At 40.3% G+C, this 24,097-nt stretch overlaps 2 protein-coding genes across 19 annotated transcripts in view; one reads left to right on the top strand and one right to left on the bottom strand.

Annotated features, from left to right (window-relative positions):
- The window catches only part of LOC309661999 (uncharacterized protein), a 30,046-nt gene extending 9,137 nt beyond the window's left edge, over positions 1-20,909 (bottom strand). The window contains exons 1-4 of one of the 3 annotated variants that reach the window (XR_014264409.1): positions 8,789-20,909; positions 6,999-7,125; positions 6,248-6,402; positions 5,902-5,983 (exon numbers count right to left, since the gene is read on the bottom strand). Coding sequence is in view for 1 of the 3 variants with exons in the window: in XM_082464321.1 (XP_082320447.1) it covers positions 5,977-5,983; positions 6,248-6,402; positions 6,999-7,125; positions 8,789-8,808 (309 nt within the window). In the remaining 2 variants the exon portion in view is untranslated. Of the gene's footprint in view, positions 1-1,189; positions 7,126-8,788 lie in introns of those variants that run through there. The other 2 variants (XM_082464321.1, XR_014264410.1) reach the window with 2 other exon arrangements.
- The window catches only part of APBB2 (amyloid beta precursor protein binding family B member 2), a 363,347-nt gene that overhangs the window by 173,581 nt on the left and 165,669 nt on the right, over positions 1-24,097 (top strand). For all 16 annotated transcript variants that reach the window (XM_082464206.1, XM_082464207.1, XM_082464202.1 and 13 more), the window contains one exon: positions 368-1,183. In XM_082464206.1, the coding sequence (XP_082320332.1) occupies positions 368-1,183 (816 nt within the window). The remainder of the gene's footprint in view (positions 1-367; positions 1,184-24,097) is intronic.

The raw sequence follows: 24,097 nt of genomic DNA on the forward strand, positions 1-24,097 counted from the left end.
AAATGTGGTGTAAATGTTTAGAAAGGGGATGATTTGCAAGGTTGTGAAAAAACGAAGACCAGCTGCTGGAAGAAAATGCTTTTATATGATTTCAAAACAGAGATATTTTTTTACTTTAAAATTTGGACCCTCAGACCTCCTAGCTTTTCTATAAATTGGCTTTTGTGTATCCACATTAAGCCTTTCATTTGCTCCTGTTTAATGTATGAGCGAACGGTGAAAAGAGAGGAAAATGGGTCCGTTCTACAAAACTGCAGCGGAAGCATTGGTTCTTGCAATTTTCTGTACAGAAATGTTTGCTCACTCTCTATGCTAAGTAGTTTTAATCATGCCAGGCGTCTAATGACCAGTTTTCTTTTTTTTCCAGCTGACTCAGGTGTAGACACTTTGGCAGTGTTTATGGCCAGCAGCGGAACGACAGACGTCACGAATCGGAATAGCCCGGCCACACCACCAAACACCCTTAATCTCCGTTCCTCCCACAATGAACTGTTGAACGCTGAAATAAAACACACAGAAACCAAGAACAGCACACCCCCGAAATGCAGGAAAAAATATGCACTAACTAACATCCAGGCGGCAATGGGCCTCTCAGATCTGGCCGCACAGCCCCTGCTGGGAAATGGCTCTGCCAACATCAAGCTGGTGAAAAATGGAGAGAACCAGCTCCGGAAGGCTGCAGAACAAGGGCAGCAGGACCCCAACAGAAACATCAGCCCCACTGCAGTCATCAACATAACTTCTGAGAAGTTAGAGGGTAAAGAGCCCCACCCACGGGATTCCTCGGGTTGTGAGATTTTACCCTCCCAGCCCCGAAGAACCAAGAGCTTCCTGAATTACTATGCAGACCTGGAAACCTCAACCAGAGAACTCGAGCAGAATTTGGGCAACCAGCGTGGGGCTGTGGAAGAGAAGGCCCAGCCAGGCCAGAGCCAGGCCTCCACCGTCGTCGGGAGTGGCGACTTACTGCTGCAGAAACCAAACAAACCCCAGTTCAGCCCTGAAGATGGCCAGATAGCCACCGTATCATCCAGCCCGGAGACCAAGAAGGATCATCCTAAAACAGGGGCCAAAACCGATTGTGCACTCCACCGGATCCAGAACCTGGCACCGAGCGACGAGGAGTCCAGCTGGACGACCCTGTCCCAAGACAGTGCCTCCCCCAGCTCCGCAGATGAGACAGGTACCTGGGAAATGTGTAGCCTACGGTGGCACTTTCTTTTGGTGTTTTCCCTTATTGATGGAATTAATCTCTACACTGACCCCCTCCCCCCAAATTTTCATCTGCTGGTAGAGAAGAACATGGGCCTCTTGGGGTAAAATTGGGCAATTTGTGTGAAAATATCATTAGATTCCTCAGCGGTTTCATCTTGATTCATACATAAGTTGGTTGTCCCGGGAAGCATTTTTGTAAAAGAAATAGCTCCCCGGTGTTAAGTACAGTAAAACATCACCTATTTAGCAACTATACTGCCGTGGTTAAGTGAACTATTTCTATATACTGTCTAGAAATACTGGGTTTTGTTAAGGAAAATAATAAAAGGGAGAGACTTGCCGGGGGCAGGATATAACCTGAAAAAGAGAACCAACTCTTTTAAAATTCTCAGAAAAAACTGATTTATGCTCAAGTTAATGAAAAGTTTAAGGTTTAAAAAGTTGAAAGTCTATTCATTAAAGACATTTCCCTTTTGACCTTTACTGGGGAACATTTTATTAGCCTTGTTCAAGTGATATTTGAAAGTGAGAAAGTAGTGTTTCTTTTAACATATATTTAGAAGTTTTGGATTTTAACTAGTCTAGTTGAGACCAGTCTTTCCTGACTTTTGTCTATATTTTGTAACATCTTTGGATTTTTCAGAGGAGTGAAAATTGTCAGAGAAATGAACAGGGTCCTAAAAATCAGCTACTTTTAATCTTATCTTCTCATAGCCCCTATTTTACTGATCATGAGATTAAAAGACTGGAGAACTGTATTGTGTCTGAATTCACTGTAAGCAAGCACTCACAAAGGCTTATTTCTTTAACCTAACCCTGCCTCTGGTGGATCCCAGGGCTCTGTTAATGTGATACAGATGTAACAGATAGAACCACCAGGGAAGGAACTGACATTTTCCCCACCTATAAGGCAGAGAAATTACAAGGACTACAGATGGGAAAAGAGTAGAAAGTAAGACATTAACTTGTTTAAAAAAAAAAAAAAATGTTTTTGAAGCGCCCTTTAAAACCACAGTGCTTTAAATGATAGATTTCATCAGCCTCCTGTAGCTGGATATGGCAGTAGGGAGGTTGAGATGAGCCCATTTCATCTCAGAAATGCTTGGATCTGCACATTATTGGAATCGTAATTATGTATAGTAATGTCACTGAGTTCACAACTCTCTATTACTTTTCACATTTAGAGACTTCATACCCTGTAGCCGATGGACACTGTCACCTGCTAGTGTTTGAATCTATATAATTGGCTCCTTGAGTGTCTCACATTCAAACTCAGCCTCGTGTGTTCAGCGCCCTCCACTGAGGCCACACTGTCTTCCTCACGTCGTGGCAGCCTTTCTGCTGCTCTTCCAGGCCCTGTGCTCCCTTTTGTAGCTACATTTTAAATTTTACTGAAAGGTATTAAGTAACAGTAAAGTCTCCTCGGTTCCTCACTCTGGCCCCCGTTTTTCCAGGGGCAACCACTACTTTTGTTTTAGTTTTTTTTTTTTTCCAGAAACCGTTTTAGGCATATACCCACATTTATAATAAATATTAAAATTTACCCAAATTTTATAATGATATTTTTAAAGAGTCCTTACCATTTAGAGATACATACTAAAATATTATAGTATAATATAATATACTATACTATTGTATATGGGATTTTGCCCATAAGCTGATCCTTGTTAAAGGTGGGTACATAAGGGTTTATTATTCTGTTCTCTCTCATTTTGTATGTTTAAAAATTTCCACAGTAAAAATTAAAACAAGAAAAAAAATGACACATTACATTGTTTTATAAATGCTTTGCTTTTTCCACCAAAGTATATATTTTGCAGATCACTTCATATCAGGATGTAGCGTTTTTCTACCTCAGGCTGAATTTAAGTATTAAAGCATGCTGTTCCACCCTCTTCAAGCTCCATGATTTATTTAATGATTCCCTCATTGCTGAGTGTTTAAGGTATTTCTATCCCTGGCCTCTTCGCTTATTGAGTGCTGGTGTCAATAAGGGCTGGTGGTGAGCACCAAGTTTATTTTTTATTTTTATTGATTTATTTATTTGGCTGCATCAGGTCTTAGTTGCAGCATGCGGGATCTTTTGTTGTGGTGCTCAGGCTTCTCTCTAGTTGTGGCGCGAGGGCTTCAGGGCGTGTGGGCTCAGTTACCCCACTGAATGTGGGATCTTAGTTCCCAGACCAGGGATCGAACCCGCGTTCCCTGCATTGGAAGGCAGATTCTTAACCACTGGACCACCAGGGAAGTCCCAAGAGCACCAAGTTTAAACTGCACCTGTGCACTGGCTTGGTCCACTGCCCCTCTCTCCAGGGGACCTTTCCAGGGTCCCCTCGGCTCACCACTCATTTGCTCGGTGTCCTGGTGTTACTTGCTGCTGGGGTTTCTCTACAGAACCCATTACAGGGCTTGGCATGTGATGTGAACTGGATTAGGGTTTTCTGACATGTTGAGAGGATACATTCATTTTTCATTCTTAAAGTCGCTTTTGAGGACCTTGAGTTTTAGAGTAAGGATGGCAGTATGGTGATGGCCTGTAATGGCTAGCTAAGGATAGACATTTTGAATCAGATGTGCTTGAAAAAGTGTGTTAGCTATGACCCAACTCTCTAAAGCTGTGAGATTGAGTTTTTTACAAATGTTAGAAGCCATCCCTTCAAAATCATCACTTCGGGATCTTTATTTCAGCCTAATGCAATGCCTCAGAATATTAATAATATTTTGGAATTCTTTTGGAATTTCCTTAGAGCCAGTTGTGAACTCCAACTGAAAAGACACCTCTTTACTTCATGATCACACAGATCACATAAATTAGCGAGTAAAATAAAATAATTGATTATTCAGCATTGGTATTTTTTTTGAGTTCATCTTTCCAGTGAAACATACTGTTAGTGTTCACAATGATCACAGTCATTTTTTTTTTTTTTTTTTGGCCACACCGTGTGGCACGTGGAATCTTAGTTCCCCGATCAGGGATCGAACCCATGCCCCCTGCATTGGGAGTGCAGAGTCTTAACCACTGGACTGCCAGGGAAGTCCCACAGTCAATTTGAATTAAACACTTCTAATGGTGAAATCATTATTACATATGTTTTATATAGTATATATGAGTTTTATATATATATATATAAAATAAACAAAATACTAATTGTTGAAAGAAAAGAAATAAGAGCAAGTATTTTGTAAGATACTAGTATGCAGCGCCATGGTACATATATACATATATACAAAGTGTACATACTTGCTTATACACTGTGTGCTAAGCAAATATTCATCACAGTGGTGTATGTTGTATGACTAAATCTTGACCCAGTTATCTTTGGATTGTAGAATGTGCTCTGGGGAGCCTGGAAAAATAAATAGACTCATTTCTACCTTAGGGACACGCTTTCCAAGTTAGAATGCTATTTATAAAATAAAATGCACTGCCCAGCCCAGAGATTGACCATTTTCTGTTTCCCTTTCTTTCTGAATTGCCCAGGCCAGCATGTTAGTAACTATCTTTGCACAGTCAATCATGTATATATGTTTCTCCTCTTTTCCTCCTATGTCGTCTGTCCTTTGAGAAGCAAGAGGTTATTAGAAGCAGGGGGCGGCGGGGAAGCATCAGCGGAATTACTGAGTTTCATAGGAATTTAGAAAAGTTCAGAAGAATGTCCTGACCTGGATTCTAAAGGAAAGTGTTGCATCATTTTGGTACTTGAAAGTGGGAACTTTAAGTCTGTTCAGGTTTTGCCAGAGATGCAGTCCCCTCAGTGGCCCCAGGTAAGCATGATGGCTCAGATGAATGAATATAGGTTGGTCAGATTGTGTGTAGTCTTTCCATTTAATCACCTGGTGTTTTATGTTTGCTTCATGAAAACTTTGGAAAGACACAACATTCTGATACTAACTACCTGGGTACCTAGTTTGTACCAACAGGTAACTTAGGTTTAATTTGGGGCTTAATAAAGTTGAAGATGCAAAGTATGAAACTGGGTGGATCTTGTGGAATAGCCATTTCAAAATTAGGTTCATTACTAAAGTGTACAAAGGCAGAATATACACCGAGAAAATCAAATCTAGATGGTGTGGCAGTGGGCCCAATGCTGCATTAATTTATCATTGAGAGGATGGGCTCTAGAGTCAACTTCCTGAGTTCAAACCTCAGCTGGATTCCATGTAGGCAATTTGCATAGCCTCTCAACTGTGAAATGGGAGTGCTGGTAGGGTTTTAGCATAGATCTGTTGTGAAGATTAAGTGAGAGCATCTTTGAAGAGCTCTTAGAACAGTGTCTGGCATACAGCAAGAGCTTAATAAATATTAGTGCTTATCATTATTAGTGATAATCATTATCAGTACAGCAGTGGGATAAAAGTTTACTTCTCTCTTAGTTACGGATTACCTATATTTTGGGCTCTAATTTTATTACATACTAAAAAAATTTTTTTTAATTGGAGTGTAGTTGCTTTACAGTGTTGTGTTACTTTCTGCTGTACAGTGAAGTGAATCAGCTTTATGAATACATATATCCCCTTTTTTGGATTTCCTTCCCATTTAGGTGACCACAGAGCATTGAGTAGAGTTCCCTGTGCTATACAGCAGATTCTCATTAGTTATCTATTTTATACATAGTGGTGTATATATGTCAATCCCAGTCTCCAAATTCATCCCACCCCATCCCCCCTTTCCACCCCTGGTCTGCATACGTTGGGCTCTGATTTTAGTTAGGACTTTCTGCATCTTCTAAGGGCAGCGATTGGTTTGTCTTCATCTTTGTGCTGTCAGTGCCTGAAATATAGCAGGTAAACTTAGTAAATGAATAATGACTAATTGAATAAAAATGGAAGCTATCTACATATATCCCCAAATGGCCCTGATGTATTGAGTAAATCATTTAATATTATATTTTAATCGATGTCTGATTTTGATATTGGGTACATAATTTGAACTTAATTGATGATATTGCCTCACAGTGTGGGGGGGATACTGATTAACAAATTACTGGGGAAGGCACTGAAATTCTGGGTGCCAGGTCTCGTCTGTGATACTCACTCACACTCAGGTGGCCATGCTGGGACTTGAACCAAGATCTTTGGACCTAGCATCCAGCGCTTTTCCACCGTATCGTAGTTCTGAGACCTAGACTGGTGGCACCAGTGGCTGAATACATCAGACTTTATCCACTTCAACTGGATTATCCTGATAATCTGAAAGATAGAAAATTGTATTTTAGAGGACCTTTCCATTCCTGTAAACAATTGAGTTTTAGCTCAAATTTCAGCTCCTCTGTGAAACCTTTCTAGACCCTCTGAGCTGTTGAAAGTCCTTTTTCTGTACCTCAAGGAAATATTTCCAATTCTCTGTTATCACATTCCTCTCAGCAGTTTGTAACCTTACTGGAAAGTTTTTGTTTAGACTTGGAGCTCCATGAAAGTGGGAGCTATGTCTTCATTACGTGTGGACGTGAACCTCTTCACACAGTACATGACACAGAGTGACAGGCTCCATAAATGTTATCTGTTTGCTGGTTGGGTAGATGGAGCTGGACCACGAACATGCACACTCTGAGGTTTGCTGCATCAGTACAGCTATAGAAATAGGAAAGGTCAGCACAACTTGTATAAAATAACTGTTCAGAGCACCTGGATGTGGTGATTCTTATTTGTATTCTAGGCTCCAGGGAGGGGCGAAGAGTTGGGGCCAGTAGTTCAGCGTGTCACAAACGTTCTTTGTATTTGAGTTTTTAAGTCTGCAAGCCAGAATAGCCAGGGTTAAGGAAAAGGACCATTTTGTTTTCACTTACCTTCACACTTTGCCTTACATTGTAAGTTGAACCATGTTGCTGGAGAGTTTGAATCCTTTGCTGTCTTAAGTTGGTTGGTTTCCAGTCTTGAGGCCAGCAAAGTGGAACTCTTTTGCAAGTTGGATAGCTGGTGAGGGCAAAAGCCAAGGCACAAACCTAATTATGTCAACACAGTTGGCAGCACTAATTATTTCTGGCCTTAGCCAGCTTAAGAGTGTTAGAGCTTTGGATGAGTTTATATTATTAACTTTCCGAAACGTCTTCTAAGTGTTCATTTTATGTCAAATGGATTTTGGTAATTTCAACCATAAATTATTTTTAAATTGCTTTTTGAAAGCTCCCATCCCTTTAAAAAAAAAAATTCCAGGATATAGAAAAGACCCAGTGTTCAGCTGGTTTGTCCTGCTGAATTAATTTTAATCTTTTAAACACCCTTTAGTGATTCACTAGCCTTCTTGTCTTGTCTTCTCAGTTGAGCGTTCCCTGATGTGACAGGAGGAATTCAAGAAGACAGATGTGAGATGTTTCCAAAATAGCTCGGACACATAGTTCTGGGATGGATGGTGTGATTTCCAAATTAGATTTTAGTACCTCGGGAGTAAGATTTATAAAAAGATTTTTTATCTCACCTCATGAACTTAAGGAAGAAAATGATTTTGCTCAATTAATTATTTTTGGAAAGTTCTAGAAACAGTTTATATTCAGTTGAATGATAGGATAGGTTTTGGTTGCCCTCCATTATAAAGTATTATACTAGGTACTTCAGGGTACACAAAAAAATGAATACAGTGCAATGAGTGGCAACAAAAGTCTACCAGTCTAGTAGTGAACAAAAGACCGTTGATATATTCAAGATGCAACCAGGAAGGAGCCATGAGATGGTGGAATGTTGTGGGGTAGGGAGAGCGTAGAGGAGGAAGAAACTTTGACTGGGATATGGAAGCTCAGGCATCGAAGTTATCTGTGCTGGAGATTAAATAGGTTTTCAACAGATAAAGATGTGGGGAGATCATTGCCCTTCAGAGCAGTTAAAAAAGTAAGGAGTCCTTTTCTTTTTTTAAATTAATCACTGAAGAAGTGTAATTCATGACTTTTTCCCCCACTCTTATGTCTGCTTTACTGGCATCTTGAAAATAAAACTTTTAGAACCTGGTTTGGCAGGTTGCTTGGCTTCTGGGGAGAGGGAGGGGACAGAGACAGAGTGGCTGCTTAGGAAATGCCTGGATGGAGGCCTCCAGTAGTCCTGCGTGAAGTGCTCCCAGAAGTGCCAGTGATGCCTCCTTGGAGGAGGGCATGTCGCCTCTAAGATTGTGACTCAGTGGGATCGTAGAGACAAAAATACTACCGGCCACTTGCAGAAATTTTCTGGTCAAATTTCATCATGAACATTCTGCCCTGACCCACTGTCCTCACAAAAGAACCTTAAGTGAATAAACACATAGAGAGATTTATGGTTTTAAAAGCCAAGAGGCTATAGCAACATCCAGATAGTCGGCAAGCTTGAATGTGTCTACACTTATGGGGAGCTGAAATGGATCTGCAACTTTACCATGATTTTCACTGAGGGGTAGTATCCATGGAAGTTAACAACCATTCAGGAGTTTGTGGGTTTGTTCACCATTGCTTTGTTTTAATTCATCCATTCATTTTTTCATTTGTTAATTCATATATAGGTACACATGCCAATTATTTTTTTAATGTCTACTCTGGGGACTGTGCTAGGTGCCCCAGACATAGAATTAAGTTAGAAGAATTAAGTTAGAACCAGTCTGTGACCTCAGATAGCTCACCTACAGTTTCCTGTCTCCATGGAAGACGTCCCCACTGTCTGAAATGCGTTCCTGGCTTCTTTGTCCCATTTCACACGGCATGCCTCAGGAAGTACGGAAAGATAAAGCCCGTCCCCAGATCCTGGGAGTGTAAGTTTCCAAGCAAAGAAGAGAAGAAGATATTTAGATGTTATATTAGTTTCTCAGGGCTGCTGCAACAAATTACCATACACTTTGTTTTAAGCCTTCCCTGGTGGCACAGTGGTTGAGAGCCCGCCTGCCAATGCAGGGCAAGTGGGTTTGAGCTCTGGTTCGGGAAGATCCCACATGCCGCAGAGCAACTAAGCTCGTGTGCCACAACTACTGAGCCCGCATGCTACAATAACTGAAGCCCGCGTGCCTAGAGCCCGTGCTCCGCAACAAGAGAACCCACCACAATGAGACCCTGCCCACTGCAGTGGTCAGTGAAGAGTAGCGCCCACTCGCCGTAACTAGGGAAAGCCCACGAGCAGCAGCGAAGACCCAATGCAGCCAAAAATAAATAAATAAATTTATTTTTAAAAAAAACCCATACCATACAGGCTTAAAACAAAGAAATTTATTCTCTCGCAGTTCTGGAGGCTAGAAGTTTGAAATCAAGGTATCAGCGGGCTTATTCACCCTCTAAATAGGCTCTTTCCTTGCCTCTTCCAGGCTTCTGGTGGGTCCTGGCAAAGCTTGGCATTCCTTGGCTTATAACTGCATCACTGTAGTCTCTACCTGTGTCTTCCCATGGCCTTCTTATAAGGGCAACAGTCATTGGATTTAGGGCCCACCCTAATCCAGTACGGCCTCACCTTAACTGATTATATCTGCAAAGACCATGTTTCCAAATAAGATCACGTCCTGAGGTTCTGAGTGGATATGAATTTTAGAGGAATACTGTTCAACCCAGTACAGGTATCTTCGTAGATAATTCCTTAATATCTGCAACGCAGAGGAGATGTGAAAGGATATTTGCAGAAATTTCGTGTTTAAATTTTTCAGGAAGGAAAGTTAATACTTGCAGATATTGTCAGAATTGATAAATGAATAGAGTATGCTGCAAAGGACCTCAAGATAGTTTTGGTTGCCTTCATCCAAATTCTTCTATGAGGGAACTTAGTGTGGACCTGATACTGGTGAATCTGAAGCCATAAACCCAACTGAGATTGGGAATAAGTATGGGAAGGGCAGGAAAATGTGATAAAGACACTGTAAAGCTTCACATTTAGCAGTTCGGCTTGGTTCTGAACAGGATAGCTCAGGGAACTTGGCAATACGGGGATGGTGTTATTCCTTCGGATCAAAGCTTAAAAACAGACAGACGGGGATATCAGCAACAGCCGTGCTTTTCTTACCTCTGTTTAAGAGGCATTGCTTACCGAACATAGAGTATGTTCTTAGGAGCTATGCAGAATATAAAAGAAAAAATATGACCCTAACTTTAGGGCAATGCAAAGGCAATATGATGCCATGAAAGTTTCAGAGATCACAAATGCACGGAGGAGTGCTGGGAATGCTGGGGAGTGCGCAGGAAGCCTGCAGACAGGTTTTGTCTAGCAGGTGATGTTTTGAATTAGATGCCAATGCTTAGAAATTGGGAGCTTTTACATAGAAATATGGGTTTCCCCTTTCTTTTCTAAATCCAGAAATCTCGTAACACTGGGCTCAAATGCCATGGAGGCCCCAGTCAGCGGCAGCCCTTTAGATTGGTCCTGCCTTCTGGGGCTCAAGGCATTAGGCCTGTGGATTCCTGCTCTGTCAGCCATCACACACATGAAACTATCAGAGTAGAAAGAACTAGGCTAAAGTTGGGCTTGCCTGTTACAGCTGCGTGCAGTGTAATGCTATAGTAGCAGCACGCTTGCACCTACAGACTTCTTTGAATCATAGGCACCCTAGTCTCAGTCTCATGCCTTCTGGTAGAATTATAAAGTGTGACATGAACTGTGAAGCAAAACATGCTTGAAAATTCCAAAGCCATCTTTAGATGACTTCTCCGGGTTCTCCATCTGTTAATCTGGTTAGAGGAGGGAAAACACTAGCTTTTCAAAAGCTAGGTTGTAGGTGGTTCATAAATTTTGTGCTGCAAGTCTGGCTCAGTTGATACACCCAGTTTGCTTTCATACATGTGAGGGTAGTTACCAAGTGCCCTTACAATTTTTATATTGTGTTTCCCTTTCAGATCCCTTGGGTTCAAAACAGTGAAATAAAATCTTCCTATTCGAACAGATTTGACTAGAAAATTGAATCATTAAACTATTAGAAAATCATATGTGGTCAGCATTCCATGTGTAAGGGTCAGAATGTGAGAGGACGGGATAACTCCAGCTCTAGAACACTGTTGTCAGCATCTAAGAGAGGAGGTGATATTTATTACTACGTGAGCTTTCCTTTTTTTTCCCTTTTTGTTTTGCCTTCTATAGATTTACTCTTGAATATGATTGAGTTTAATCTTTGCAAGGATTCTTCTTTAATATCATTAAGGACATTGCTAGGTGATCATTCTTCTTCCTCAGCATAATTTGAAGAAGTCTTCATATAGAACTGTACTGAATTGGTACACCTAGGATATTATAAAGGTAGATCTCCATCCTGTAAGTGGCTTGTTTAGGAAGCTGATTTCGGTCTGTTATTTTTTTGTTACCAGGACACTTTTTTTCTCATACGCATGGTAGTGTACGTGATGGTTAGGTATACAAGATGGCTGGCCCATAAAAGCCTACTTAGACATGTGGAATAGTGTCAGTAGAACTGTAGGACCTTTTCTCAGCATGTTCTAGAAGAAAAGGTGGTCACAGTTCTATGTGATTTTGTCAGAAAGTGAGAGAATGGAGATGACCCCCAACTCCAAACCATTGGGAAAGGGTTTTGGGAGGTGTAGCGAAGGAAGTTCAAGGGCTGAGGGTGGTGAGTTAGATACCTGGTAATTGAAAGCCTCCAGGGACACTTCTTTGTAATGGGCTAACTCCTCAGTTCCTACTTTTCTGTTTCTACTCTAAGGATGTGTCCTTTGGGGGACCTTTGACCAACATTTCCTTTCATCCTTTGCTTACTATGGACAAGGAAGACATTCTATGACTTCCTGCCCTTCCTTTCTTTCCCCGGAATAAGCATCAGCTTCTTTTCAGTGTTCCCTAGTATCTTTCACCTTTTAGTCGATGTCTTGTCCCTCTGTCTCTTGTTTATTTTTCCTCCACATGCTATGCAATAAGAGTCAGTGAATGGACTCTCTGTATAATGTATCAGAGAGAAGCATTTTCACCTCAGGTCCGTTGTTATCTTCAATGTAGTTAAGCATTATTGGGTTGGTAAAGTCTGGACAGTTTATTTTTAGTAAGGATGATAGGTTAACCTTAATCTACTCACATACTTGCAGCTGATGAATGTCTACTGAGTTCCTAGTATGTGCAAGGAACTGAGCTAGTTCTCTGGGTGATTCCAAGATTGAGGCATAAGCTTTCCTTCAAGGAACTCAGAGGCTCCTTCCTCAAGATTATTTTAAATCTCTGTCTTACCACTTTCTGGGCTTTAGAGTCAAACATTCTGACTCATCCCAGTTCCATCACTTTCTTAACCTCTGAGTCCCAAGTTTCTTATCTCTAAAGTGGGAATAATAATAGTACCGACCTTATAAAATTGTTGCTTAAAGCCCTTGGTGCAATAACTGGCTCACAAAAAGCATTTTTTGAAATGTTAACTATCATTATAATTATTGTCGTATCTTTGCTATGAGATTGAAACCTTCTTCAGGATATAAGCTGTTTTGCCTTTGTTGTTGTTGTCTTTAATCCCCAGAAATGACTCCAGTTGATGGGTACTCACGTTTAAGTGAATGATTAGCATAATAGGTAAACTGTATTATTTATACTAGGAGTGCAACAAATTAAAGGTAATAGTTTACGTTCAAGAAGTTCACAGTAATTAAGAGGATGCATAAATCCTCTGCTTCTCAAAGTTAATGTACAGGAAAATCTCCTGGGGATCGTGTTGAAATGTAGATTGTGATTGAGTAGGTTTGGGCTAGGGCCTGAGATTCTGCATTTTTAGCAAGCTCTGTCATAACTCTGGTGCTTGACCGCACGCTGAGTGGTAACACCGGACTGTAAACCACAGGAGAAAGGGTCCAGTTTGTTTTATTCACTGCTTTATCCGGAGCACACAGGATAAACAATGCCTGGTTTACACTTGTGTTAAAAGAATAACATAAGCATACCTCAAAACATAAGTAGTTGGTACCAGCTAGATTTTTGCCAAGTATGCAGAACAGGTCAGGGTCATAAAGCTCCAGATAAGGTATTTCTTGACCTGGAGGGCTCATGATGCAAGAAGAGGACAAAATTGAAAGACAAATGGGGTTTGGAGAAATAAAGAAGTGGTGGGCACACGGAAAAAAGAAACTGGAAGAAATCAAAAGAAGAGTTTGCTCTAAGGCGCTGTTCTCAAACTTTTTGGTCTTGGGGACCTCTTTACACTTTCAAAAATTATTGAGAACCCCAAAGGTCTTTGCTTATGTGGATTATATCTATCAGTGTTTATTGTTTATTTATTTAGAAATTAAAACAGATATTTTAAAAAGTTACTTATTTAAAAAAGAATAAGAAACCCATTAATATTAACAAAACAGGATGTTTTGTGAAGCACAACCTTTTTCCCAAAGCCAGCAACAATTTATGAGAGAAGTGATAATTGTTTTATTTATTTGAAACTCTTTAATGTATGGCTTAATTGAAGGTGTCTGGATTCTCTTATCTGCTTCTACCTTTAGTGCGTCTTAGTAAATTGTTTTGATTAAAGTAGATGAAGAAAATCCTTCCTACCTCTTACAGATATATAGGCAGAAATAGCCTTTTCAGGCAATTATGGATATTCTTTTTTTGATGTTACACCAAAACTTGGTAATTGGTAGTTTCTTAAAGGTTAGTTACAATGTAGAATCTGAAACCACAATAGTAAACTTTTTTGTACTGTGTTATATTAAAATCCATTGGTCTATCATACATAATTTTGTAACATCCTTGGCAATTTGGAAAATGTTGGTTCAATGAGTTATATGAAGATCTTCCAAATGTTGACACATTTCATTATACAACGTAAAAACATTACATTTGTTAATCTTACCACTCATCTCATCAGAAGAGTCATTAATTATTGGGAAGCTGTCAAGCTCTCAGTGGTGGATACGAGTTTTTCCAAAATTCTAGTTTTTGCTTGAAAGCTCACATTTTATCATTGGCAACACATACTGTCAGTTGTTTTCCTTGAAGTGACAGGCTCACCTCATTTGTTTTGAGAAAATGCCTGCCTGGTACCCAAGTTCGAATAACCATAGTTTGTCTGCCAGTGGTTCTGTCAAGTAAAAAGAGTGCTGGTTCCACGTGCTTTTCCTTGAAACAACAATCATACTTTTTTATGCAGCAGAAGTGCTCTATGCATAATTACCTGAAAGAAGCGTATACGAGGGTTGAGATTTAATAAAATTAATAATTTTTACTCCTTCAACAAGGACATTCTTAGGTGAAACTGGCGTTGGTTTTAGTAGGAGTATGTAGTGTTAGGGAATACAGTAATTACTAGTATAATTTGTGCCATTTTCTTGCTTTGTGCTGAGATGCCAGCAATTTTATCTGTATTTTTTGCATCCTATCAGTTAAATGTCAGCTCAGTGAAAAAGACTATAAATAACATCTTAGTATTATGAAAATAATGTTGACCTCAGAGATCCCCTGAAATCCCCTTGGGGAACTTTTGCTCTCCATGAGAGGGTTAGTGCTTCCAGCAGTTTTGTTGGAGAGGAGAGTCTGTGAAGGATAGTTGTGAGAGAGGTCAGATAGGTAGGTGGGGGCCAGATTGGAGAATGCTAACGCTTAATTGTGAACTTGCTTTTGTTAGCGAAACATGACTGATGGTTATGAGAAAAGAAGTGCCATTTGCAGGGTGGAGTTTGAAGACGGTATATCTGACATTGGCGCCTAGAATATGTCAGAGGGTCAAATGAGGCAAGCAGTTATGAGAGTTTCACAGCAATCCATTTGAGGCCATGAGGACTGGAGACTAGTAGCTTTAAAAACAGAGCAGAGGTGGAAGAAAGGAAATCTCTAGGATTTAGTGATAGATTAGATATGGGTGATGAGGGAGACAGGAGAATCAAAGATGTCACATGTTCGGTTTGAAGACTAAGAAAATGCTGGTTTTGAGAAATAGTGAGGTTGGGAGGAGGAATTAGTTTTTGGAGAAGGATGCTGTTTTTGATTTTAGATGTATGAGTTTGTGACAATGTGGGAATAGCCAGAGGGTAATGTCCTGAAGTAAGAGTTGTGGCTCTACTTGGACATAATTCTTCCACTATGTGTAGGACTTTTATATGTTCTTTTGGTGTGTCTAAGTATGTTTTAACCATACTTAGATTTAGAAGAGTGATAGGATAAGGATGGAGTGGGAACATGGGTATTCTAACTAGGTTGGGTGGTATTAGAGGGTTGCAACAAAAAAAAAAAAAAGAGAGAGAGAGAGAAAGAAAGAAAGCAAGAAAGAAAGAAACCACTGAAATAGTTAATGATGGTTTGAACCAGTCTGCTCTTTTTTCCCATTTTAAATATTAAACATGGTTTAGCCATACTTCTAGAATAATTGCTAGCTATCTCATTCACCGGTGATTGAGCTGTTAAACACAGGGGTGACCCATTCCATTTCTCTTATTTTTAGTTCTCTGCAGTAAAGTTAAGGGGCCACAAGCATTCTTTTCCACTCACAAGTTGACATTGAGGGTCTCTGCGAGGTAAGGCGCCCAGCAGTCCTTACCTGAAGTGGTATTCGTGACCTTTCTAGCTTACAGGCTCTAAAATGCAGATCTGTCTCTTAGGGATGGACTCATTTAATCAAATTCATGAGGCTGAAATACTACAGCAAAAATACCGGTTTAATTTCTGATGAGAATGATCGTTCTTCCAGGCACTGGATTTCTTGACATTATACAATCAGCGCATACTCTCAGTGCCAGTGTATTATTTCCTAATTAGAAATAATTATCACATGACCTGATTTGCCCTAAACTACATGACTAGGCATTCTTTCCCTCTAGACAACCACACAGGAAACCCAGACATAAGCAGAAGTTTGCTTGGGGAACATGGTCTTAGCCAAAGGAGAGTCAGATGAAGCTCATGTGTAAATGATATCAAACTGGAATGGCCTGATGTGTCCTGTATTCCCTCCCTGTGGGATGATGCCAAAATGGACCCAGAATCCTTGAATTGGCTAAGATGCTCTCTTGTTTGGAATTTGAGTCTATGGTCTGCTTTTTCTAAGCTACCTAGGTTTCTGACATAGGGTCTGCTTTAGTCCGGGCTTGCACTTGTGTTAAAGTGCCATGTTCCTTTTAGAGTCAGTACTGATCTGGCCAAAATTTAACAAGAATTCTAATTCTAATGAAAAACATGTGTAAAAATACATCTCCTTTTAAAAAACAATGCTTTGTTTTGTTTTTGGTAGAAGCAGGAGGTGTTCTTAATTGCTGTAGGCGCCAGAAATTAAACCACTGGAAGTCTTTTCTCTGGCTCTTGACCCTGAAATGGGATCTGTGACATCAGCTTTGATGCCACGTAAAGATTGAATATTCAAAATCCCAGCTCTGTCATTACTTAATGGGTGATTGTGGTTGAGTCACTTAACATCATGCGTTTCCCCCTCCGTAAAATGGGGTTAATAGTAGTACCTGCCTCGTGGGTGGTTGCAAGGATTAAGTGAAGTAAGGCACGTGGAACACTTAGCACAGTGCTGGATGTGCGGTCAAAGAGGGACTAGGGGGCTTCCCTGGTGGCGCAGTGGTTGAGAATCCGCCTGCCAATGCAGGGGACACGGGTTCGAGCCCTGGTCTGGGAAGATCCCACATGCCGCGGAGCAACTGGGCCCGTGAGCCACAACTACTGAGCCTGCGCGTCTGGAGCCTGTGCCCCGCAATGGGAGGGGCCGCGATAGTGAAAGGCCCGCGCACCGCGATGAAGAGTGGCCCCCGCTTGCCGCAACTAGAGAAAGCCCTCACACAGAAACGAAGACCCAACACAGCTAAAAATAATAAAATAAATAAATAAATAAAATTTAAAAAAAAAAAAAAAAGATGGCTCATGGCTGGCAAGCTTGCCTTCCACCAGCTTTAAAATCTCAGCTGAGAGAGAATGCCTCTTTAAAAAAAAAAAAGAGGGACTAGGATCATGTACACGAACAAACACAAAATGCTCTCAGATAAGCACCGGAAGAGACGAAAATAGGCAGACAAGGATACAGTTCTTAATAAAGGCCTTGCAGGCAGAAGGCTGGTCTGCTTTCCATCGGGCCCTACAGAGTTTGGTTTGTGAGTCACTGCCCATGAGAATCAGCCTTAATTGAAAGGGTGGGGCGGAGGGGTGGGTCCTGAGGGTGGTGCGGTCCCCTGGGTCTGGGCATCAGGAGGTCTGGGTTCTGCCCTTGACACTCCCAGCCACAAGCCAGGGTTACTTGCACAAGAGTCCCGGTGTTTTTCCCCAGCCATCCCGTGCTGCTCATTGAACAATTTTCCAAGTTTGGTTTACTCTTTTCCTCACTACTTATTCATGAGGCATCCCAGAATACTGTCCAGGAGATATCGAACATGTTGTTTAATTATTTCAGAAGAGGAATCTATAGCTGCTAAAATGAACTAAAAAGCTATGTTGATAACCAGTCAGGTGAAGTATCATACTTTTCATTCACAAAAAGGTGTTCTGAGTATTAGCTGCAGAAAGTGTTAGCAAAGATGCTTTATTTTTCATATCTTTTTACTTTGCCACCTTTCACTCTGTAACTCTCAGTATGAGTTTGTGGTATGTGCATGTGTGGGAGAGAGACAGAGGCAGACAGAGACAGGATAAAACAAACGTTCTCTTGGTTGTAGAGTGCTGTCGCTGGTAGCGTTTATAACTTTCTAGTTCAGACCATCCTAAACATTCTCATAGAAGATTCTTAAGAGAAGCCTCAGCCCCCCCTTGTGAAAGGGTAAGATGAGTAGAATCCTCAGCTAAAAAGTACCTTCTGTTGTTCTGCAGATTCTAAAAGAAACCTAGAAAACTGAGGGATAAGCTAAATTAGGAAGGAGAATTTTCAAAGCTGTAAATTTAAAAGCCCATCTGTTTTGGGAAGAGGGGTTAAAAAGTCTAGAGCTTATCTCTACATTTTGCTTCTTTCTCTGCTCATTTGCCAAAAACGAACAAACAAAATCATCTCACTTCAAACTCAGTATCAAGAAGCAGGAGAAAATTGCTGTTGTTAGAACTCTGTGTATATTTTTTTCTGTGTTCTTTGCGTATGTTTTAAAAAAAAATACTATATTATCCCTTCTATATTATCAACTCAAATACATGCCATACTTCATGTTTCCAAATATAGTTTTGTTTTTTGTTTTTTTTGTAAAATAAATAAACAGAATCATTTAGTATAAGTTACTCTGGACCACCATAATTTCATCTGAAGTGTTTTGAAGGTTATATTCTTACACTTAAGGAAAGAACAGGTTAATATCAACAAGGGTATGAATGTTTCAAAATGAATGACATTCTCCAGGGGACTTTTTATCAGTACCAGAAAGCAAAATAAGAAATCTAAAAATCAGAACCTAATTTAAAATGACCATAAATCTGTGCAATCAGTAGACTAAATCTGCCACCCTCCTCTTACTATTCAGAATTCTCCCTGCTTCTTTCTCTTTTTCCCCCACTTACCTCTGTAGAGCATATAAACCCTATTTAAATCTTTGTGAGCTGAATCTCAGAGTCTTTGCTTTCCTTGGCACAAGTGGAAGAGAAGATGCCATATACAGTTTGGAGTAACATGGTGAAACATAGTTCTAAAATGATGAATGTAGTTTGGGATGAAATAAATCACTATTTAACCTGCATTACTTTGCCCATGTGGATGCACTTGGACCCACCACTCATTTCCTGCATGATGGCATATTTGGACTGGATTCCATCAAGGCGAAGCATTTCCCCCAAGAGCTTGCCATAGTTCTGTCAAGAGCCTTCTGGAAGTCTGAAAGGTTTGGAATGGTAGGCTAATAAAATGCTGAGCTATTTGCTGAGTTCCTTTTTCTTTTCTTTTTTTTTTTTTTTTGGTATAAAATGTGGTTATGGCACAAGTGCTTTCATGAGAAATGATTAACTTTGGATGAATTTCACCACTTGTTTTGGGCACTTTTGTAAAATGAACACTTGTCTCAGGTTAGACACCTGATACAGCTGGAATGTTCGCGTGATGCTGGGCAACAAACTAGGCAAAGTCTGTCAGTTTTAGGTTAAGTATTATTTTATAAAACAGTTTTTAGAGTTGGGTAAATAGCATGTGTATTTACTGGATTATGAAGAGAAAATGCATTTCTTACTTTCACCGCATTCTGGGGGCGCAGTGGAAAAAGAGTGGTATTTAGAGTCAGGTATATCTAGGTTTCAAATCCCAGATCCGCTTCATTGTTCTGTGTCCTTGGGCAAGTTATTAGGCGTCTCTAAGCCTCAGTTTCTTCATTTATAAAGTGGGCTGATATCACCTTCCTCATAAAGTTCCTGTGGTGATCGAATGAGCTAACAACATGTGGAAAGTGTATGTGCTAAAATATGTGCAAATTGTGTGTATGTGTAAAGTATATTCCTGGCACATGGCAGGAATCAATAAATATCTAGTTTCCTAAAAAATTAGTAATGCTCATTGGTGATTCCTTTGATTTGGTGTTAACATAGGTCTAAGCTATTATTGTAGAGCCAGCAGAATGGAACTTGCACTAGAGTAGATTTTATGGGTCTGAACCCTACTGCTTGCTCTGCCGAATGACTGTCATGTTGCTCAGGCTACCAGTGTGCTGTAAGCTCCTCCTTCCCTGCCTGCCCTCCCCTGCCCTGCCCCAATCTGTAAGCCTGGCTCTGTTTAATGACGACATGTTTCAGGCCTGCCTTCAAAGATGGCATTAGGATCCGCATTTCTTTCTAGGAAATCTAGAAACAACTTGCAAATTTTTTTCATTGTCCTTTCTGATATTTGAGTATACATCATGATCATATGTATATGTGTTTATAAACCCCACACATTTGCAACATACTAATATACTATGCACATAGATTCAACATACAATAATAGAAATAAGTGGATACAATAACAATTAAGTATAAATAGAAGATATACTTTCTTCATAATCCTAGTGGACTATCTTGCACATCTCCCATTTTTTAAAAAATTGTGATAAAACACACATAACACAAAATTTGCCATCTTAACCATTTTTAAGTGTACAGTTCAGTTATATTAAGTACGTTCATATTTTTATGTGACTGTCACTGCCACCCATCCTTAGAACTCTTGTAAAACTGAAACTCTATATCCATTAAATAATAACCCCCTCATCTCCCCTCCCCTTAGCCCCTGACAACCACCGTTCTACTTCCTGTCTCTATGATTTTGACTACTCTGGGTACCTCATGTAACTGGAAACATACAGTGTTTGTCTTTTGTGACTAGCTTATTTCACTTAGCATAATGTCCTCAAGGTTGAATCATGTCTAGCAAGTGTCAGAATGTCCTTCCTTTTTAAGGCTGGGTAATATTCCATCATATGTGTATGCCATATATTGTTTATCCATTCATCTGTTGATGGACACTTGGGTTACTTCCACATTGTACCACTCCCACTTTTGAGACTATTGGTGTAGCAGGTGGGCTAAAGACCTATGGTAGGTAAGCATAGGATGGGTAATAAGAAAAGATGCGGGGTTGTCCTTGGCTAAGGATTCAACCCTGTAGTTCTCACTCTGGTCTACATTATAATCTCTTAGCTTTAAGAAGTTATCTATGCTGGGCTATTCCCACCATGGACTCTGATTTCACTGGTCTGTGATGGGAACAGTATTTATTTAAAGCTCTGGTATCAGTATTTTTTAAAGCTCTCCAGATGATTCCACTGTGCAGGCAAGGTTGAGAATCGTTGATTAACCTTGCAGAAAGTTTCACTCTTGTAAAATGCCTTGACAGTACTCACTTTATGGGAGTGATAATTGCCACCATTTCTTGAATGCCTACAGTGTGTTAGTCTCTATCCAAGCCTGAGGGAACTTAATCTTCACCACAATCCTACCGGGAAGATCCCTCCCTCCCTCCTTACCTTCCTCCGTCCCTCTCTCCTCTCCCTCCCTCCCTCCTCTCCCTCCCTCCCTCCCTTCTTTCCTTCCTTCCTTCCTTCCAATGAGGCTCAGAAAGCTGTAAGAATCATGACTTAAATTACATAGCTAAGCAACCAGAATGATCACAATTCACACCAAGGTCTGTCTCTTCGGATGGCATGTTCCCTTTCTTTTCTTTCCTTTTCCTTTTCCTGAAAATGTGATTGAAAGTCAGATGTTTGAACAGGGAACACTAAGGGGAAAGGAGTCTGTTTCTGGAGCACAATAAGGGTCTCAAGTCCATCTTTGGGACCTCTTCTTTGATGATTAACATAGTTTTAGCATTTTGTACGTGTTCTTTCATTTTCTTCTTTTTTTTCCCACTTGGACAGACAATCCACTGAAGATCTCTTTGAGGCCAGGATTTGCTCTTCCTGAATACCCAATGATTATTATCTTTGTTGCTGTTGGATTAGAAAGTCTGGTTGCATGCTATTTAATCTATGACTGTGGCGTCTGTGATAGCATCCCCTAGAGCAAACACATTCCCCTTCAGATGAAGCCCTCGTGACACAGTGATCACTCTAAAGCTCAGCGTAACAGAGACCAGGATTCAGTGGGAGGTTTGATAATCTCTGTGATGCGTGCACTTCCGTAAGTCACTGTAAATTGTTTATTAGAGTAATTACAGGATAAATAAACAAGCATATTATCAAACAAAGTAAATATGTAGCTAGTTTGAACATCTGACACATTTGGGATGGCTTTGGGAAAAAAAGTACTTTCTAGTCGACTCGGGAAATTAAAAACTCTTGCGTTTTATTGATTTCCACTAAGCTTATCTGCACATTGTTTTTATAAAAGCTAAGTGATGAAAGAAAAGCCATAACTTTTGGAAGCATAGATTTTAGATGCAGAGATTTTGGTTTTGCTTCCTGGAAATGAGCCCTTTCTGCAGAGAAACGTCCACCTCTGGAAGGCATATTTCATGTACATCCTGGTGTGCTTCAGTGAATAGGCGAGGGGAGAAAGCATCTTGTGTGAGCTGAGCATGGCTTTGCTTCTGCCTCAGACCCCTGAAAAGTACAGCAAGAGGCAAGGCATAATGGATAGCTGCCTTCTTTGAGAGTCCAAGCAGGTAATAATGGTAACCTGACTGTTAATCCCATGCAGCAGTAAATGAGGTAGAAAAGGAGGCTACGTTAACCAACCTCCTCTTTCTTCTCTGTATCACTGAAAAATCCATTTGTTTCTCACCCACTATATAAACATTGAAAAATCCAGGAGAAGACTTTGGACAGCAGAAGAAAACTTCATTTATTTAGCATTAATTACAGTAATATTAATTGTATGTGTACCATGTCCTGGCCCCTGGCATTTATAAACAAAAGGGTGGATTTGGCGTGGGGGGAGCGGATTAAGCTTTAGTCATTTGCATTCGAGTATAGTGGGTATTGAAATGAGGGCTTTCAGCACAAGTACAATGGGAATAACACATCTGGATCAGATCTGGTTCTGCAGCTGTTGGGATTGTGTGTGTAGCTATAATATGGCTCTGAAATTCTTGTCAGAATTGGCTTTGAATCATCCTTGGGGCACAGTCACTTAGTCATGATGACCATTTGTTTCTCGCCCACTGTATGAACCGTCTGTTCACATCCATTATCTCATTCAATTCATAAAATATTCCTGGATGTAATTATTTCCATTTTTTTAGACATGGAAACTGAGGTTTGGAGAGATTGACTTTTGTCTGATGAATGCTAATGTTTGAGTGTAAAATCTCATTTTAATGTAGTGAAAGACCACAGAATCTTGGAATTTGAAGGGACTTTAGATTTTATCCACTCTAATTGCCTTCTAATTCCCTTCTGTTCCATCCTAAAGAGATGGTCATTAAGCACATGCTTAGGACGAATCCACTAGGTTTTTTGGGGGGTTTTAAAATAAATTTATTTATTTATTTTTGGCTGCATTGGGTCTTCGTTGCTGCACGCGGGCTTTCTCTAGTTGCAGCGAGCAGGGGCTACTCTTCACTGCGGTGCGCAACCTTCTCATTGTGGTGGCTTCTCTTGTTGCGGAGCACGGGCTCTAGGCGCGCGGGCTTCAGTAGTTGTGGCTCTTGGGCTCTAGAGCGCAGGCTCAGTAGTTGTGGCGCACGGGCTTAGTTGCTCCGCAGCATGTGGGATCTTCCTGGACCAGGGCTCGAACCCGTGTCCCCTGCGTTGGCAGGCAGATACTTAACCACTGCTCCACCAGGGAAGCCATCCACTAGGTTCTTGGAGAGATGCTCTATAGCTCACAGAATCACTCTTTTTTCTTTCTTTCTTTCTTTTTTTTTTTGAAATATAGTTGATTTACAATGTTGTGTTAGTTTCTGGTGTACAGCAAAGTGATTCAGATACATATATATATGTGTGTGTGTGTGTGTGTGTGTGTGTGTGTATAGACATCTCCTTTTTCAGATTCTTTTCCATTATAGGTTATTATAAGATACTGAATATAGTTCCCTATGCTATACAGTAGGTCCTTGTTGTTTATCTGTTTTATATAACGTAATATGTATCTGCTAATCCCAAATTGCTAATTTATCTCCCCCTTCGCCTATGATAACCATAAGTTTGTTTTCTATGTCTGTGAGTCTGTTGGTTTTGTAAATAAACTCATTGTTATCATTTTTTTAGATTCCACATGTACGTGATATCGTATATTTGTCTTTCTCTGTCTGACTTACTTTACTTAATATGATAGTCTCTAGGTCCATCCATGTTGCTGCAAATGACATTGTTTCATTCTTTTTTATGGCTGAGTAATATTCCATTGCGTGTGTGTGCACGCGCACGCACACACACACACATACACACACACACACATCTTCTTTATCCATTCCACTGTCGATGGACATTTAGATTGCTTCCATGTGTTGGCTATTGTGAATAGTGCTGCTATGAACTTTGGGGTGCATGTTATCTTTTCAAATTAAGAGTTTCTGTCTTTTCCAGATAAACACCCAAGAGTAGGAATGCTGGATCATAGGATAACTATTTTTAGTTTTTTAAGGAACCTCCATACGGTTTTTCATAGTGGCTGCACAAATTTACCTTCCCACCAACAGCGTAGGAGGGTTCCCTTTCCTCCACACCCTCTCCAGCATTTA

The sequence above is a fragment of the Balaenoptera physalus genome, assembly GCF_965194825.1.
Source record: "Balaenoptera physalus genome assembly, chromosome: 5".
NCBI classification, from domain to species: Eukaryota; Metazoa; Chordata; class Mammalia; order Artiodactyla; family Balaenopteridae; genus Balaenoptera; species Balaenoptera physalus.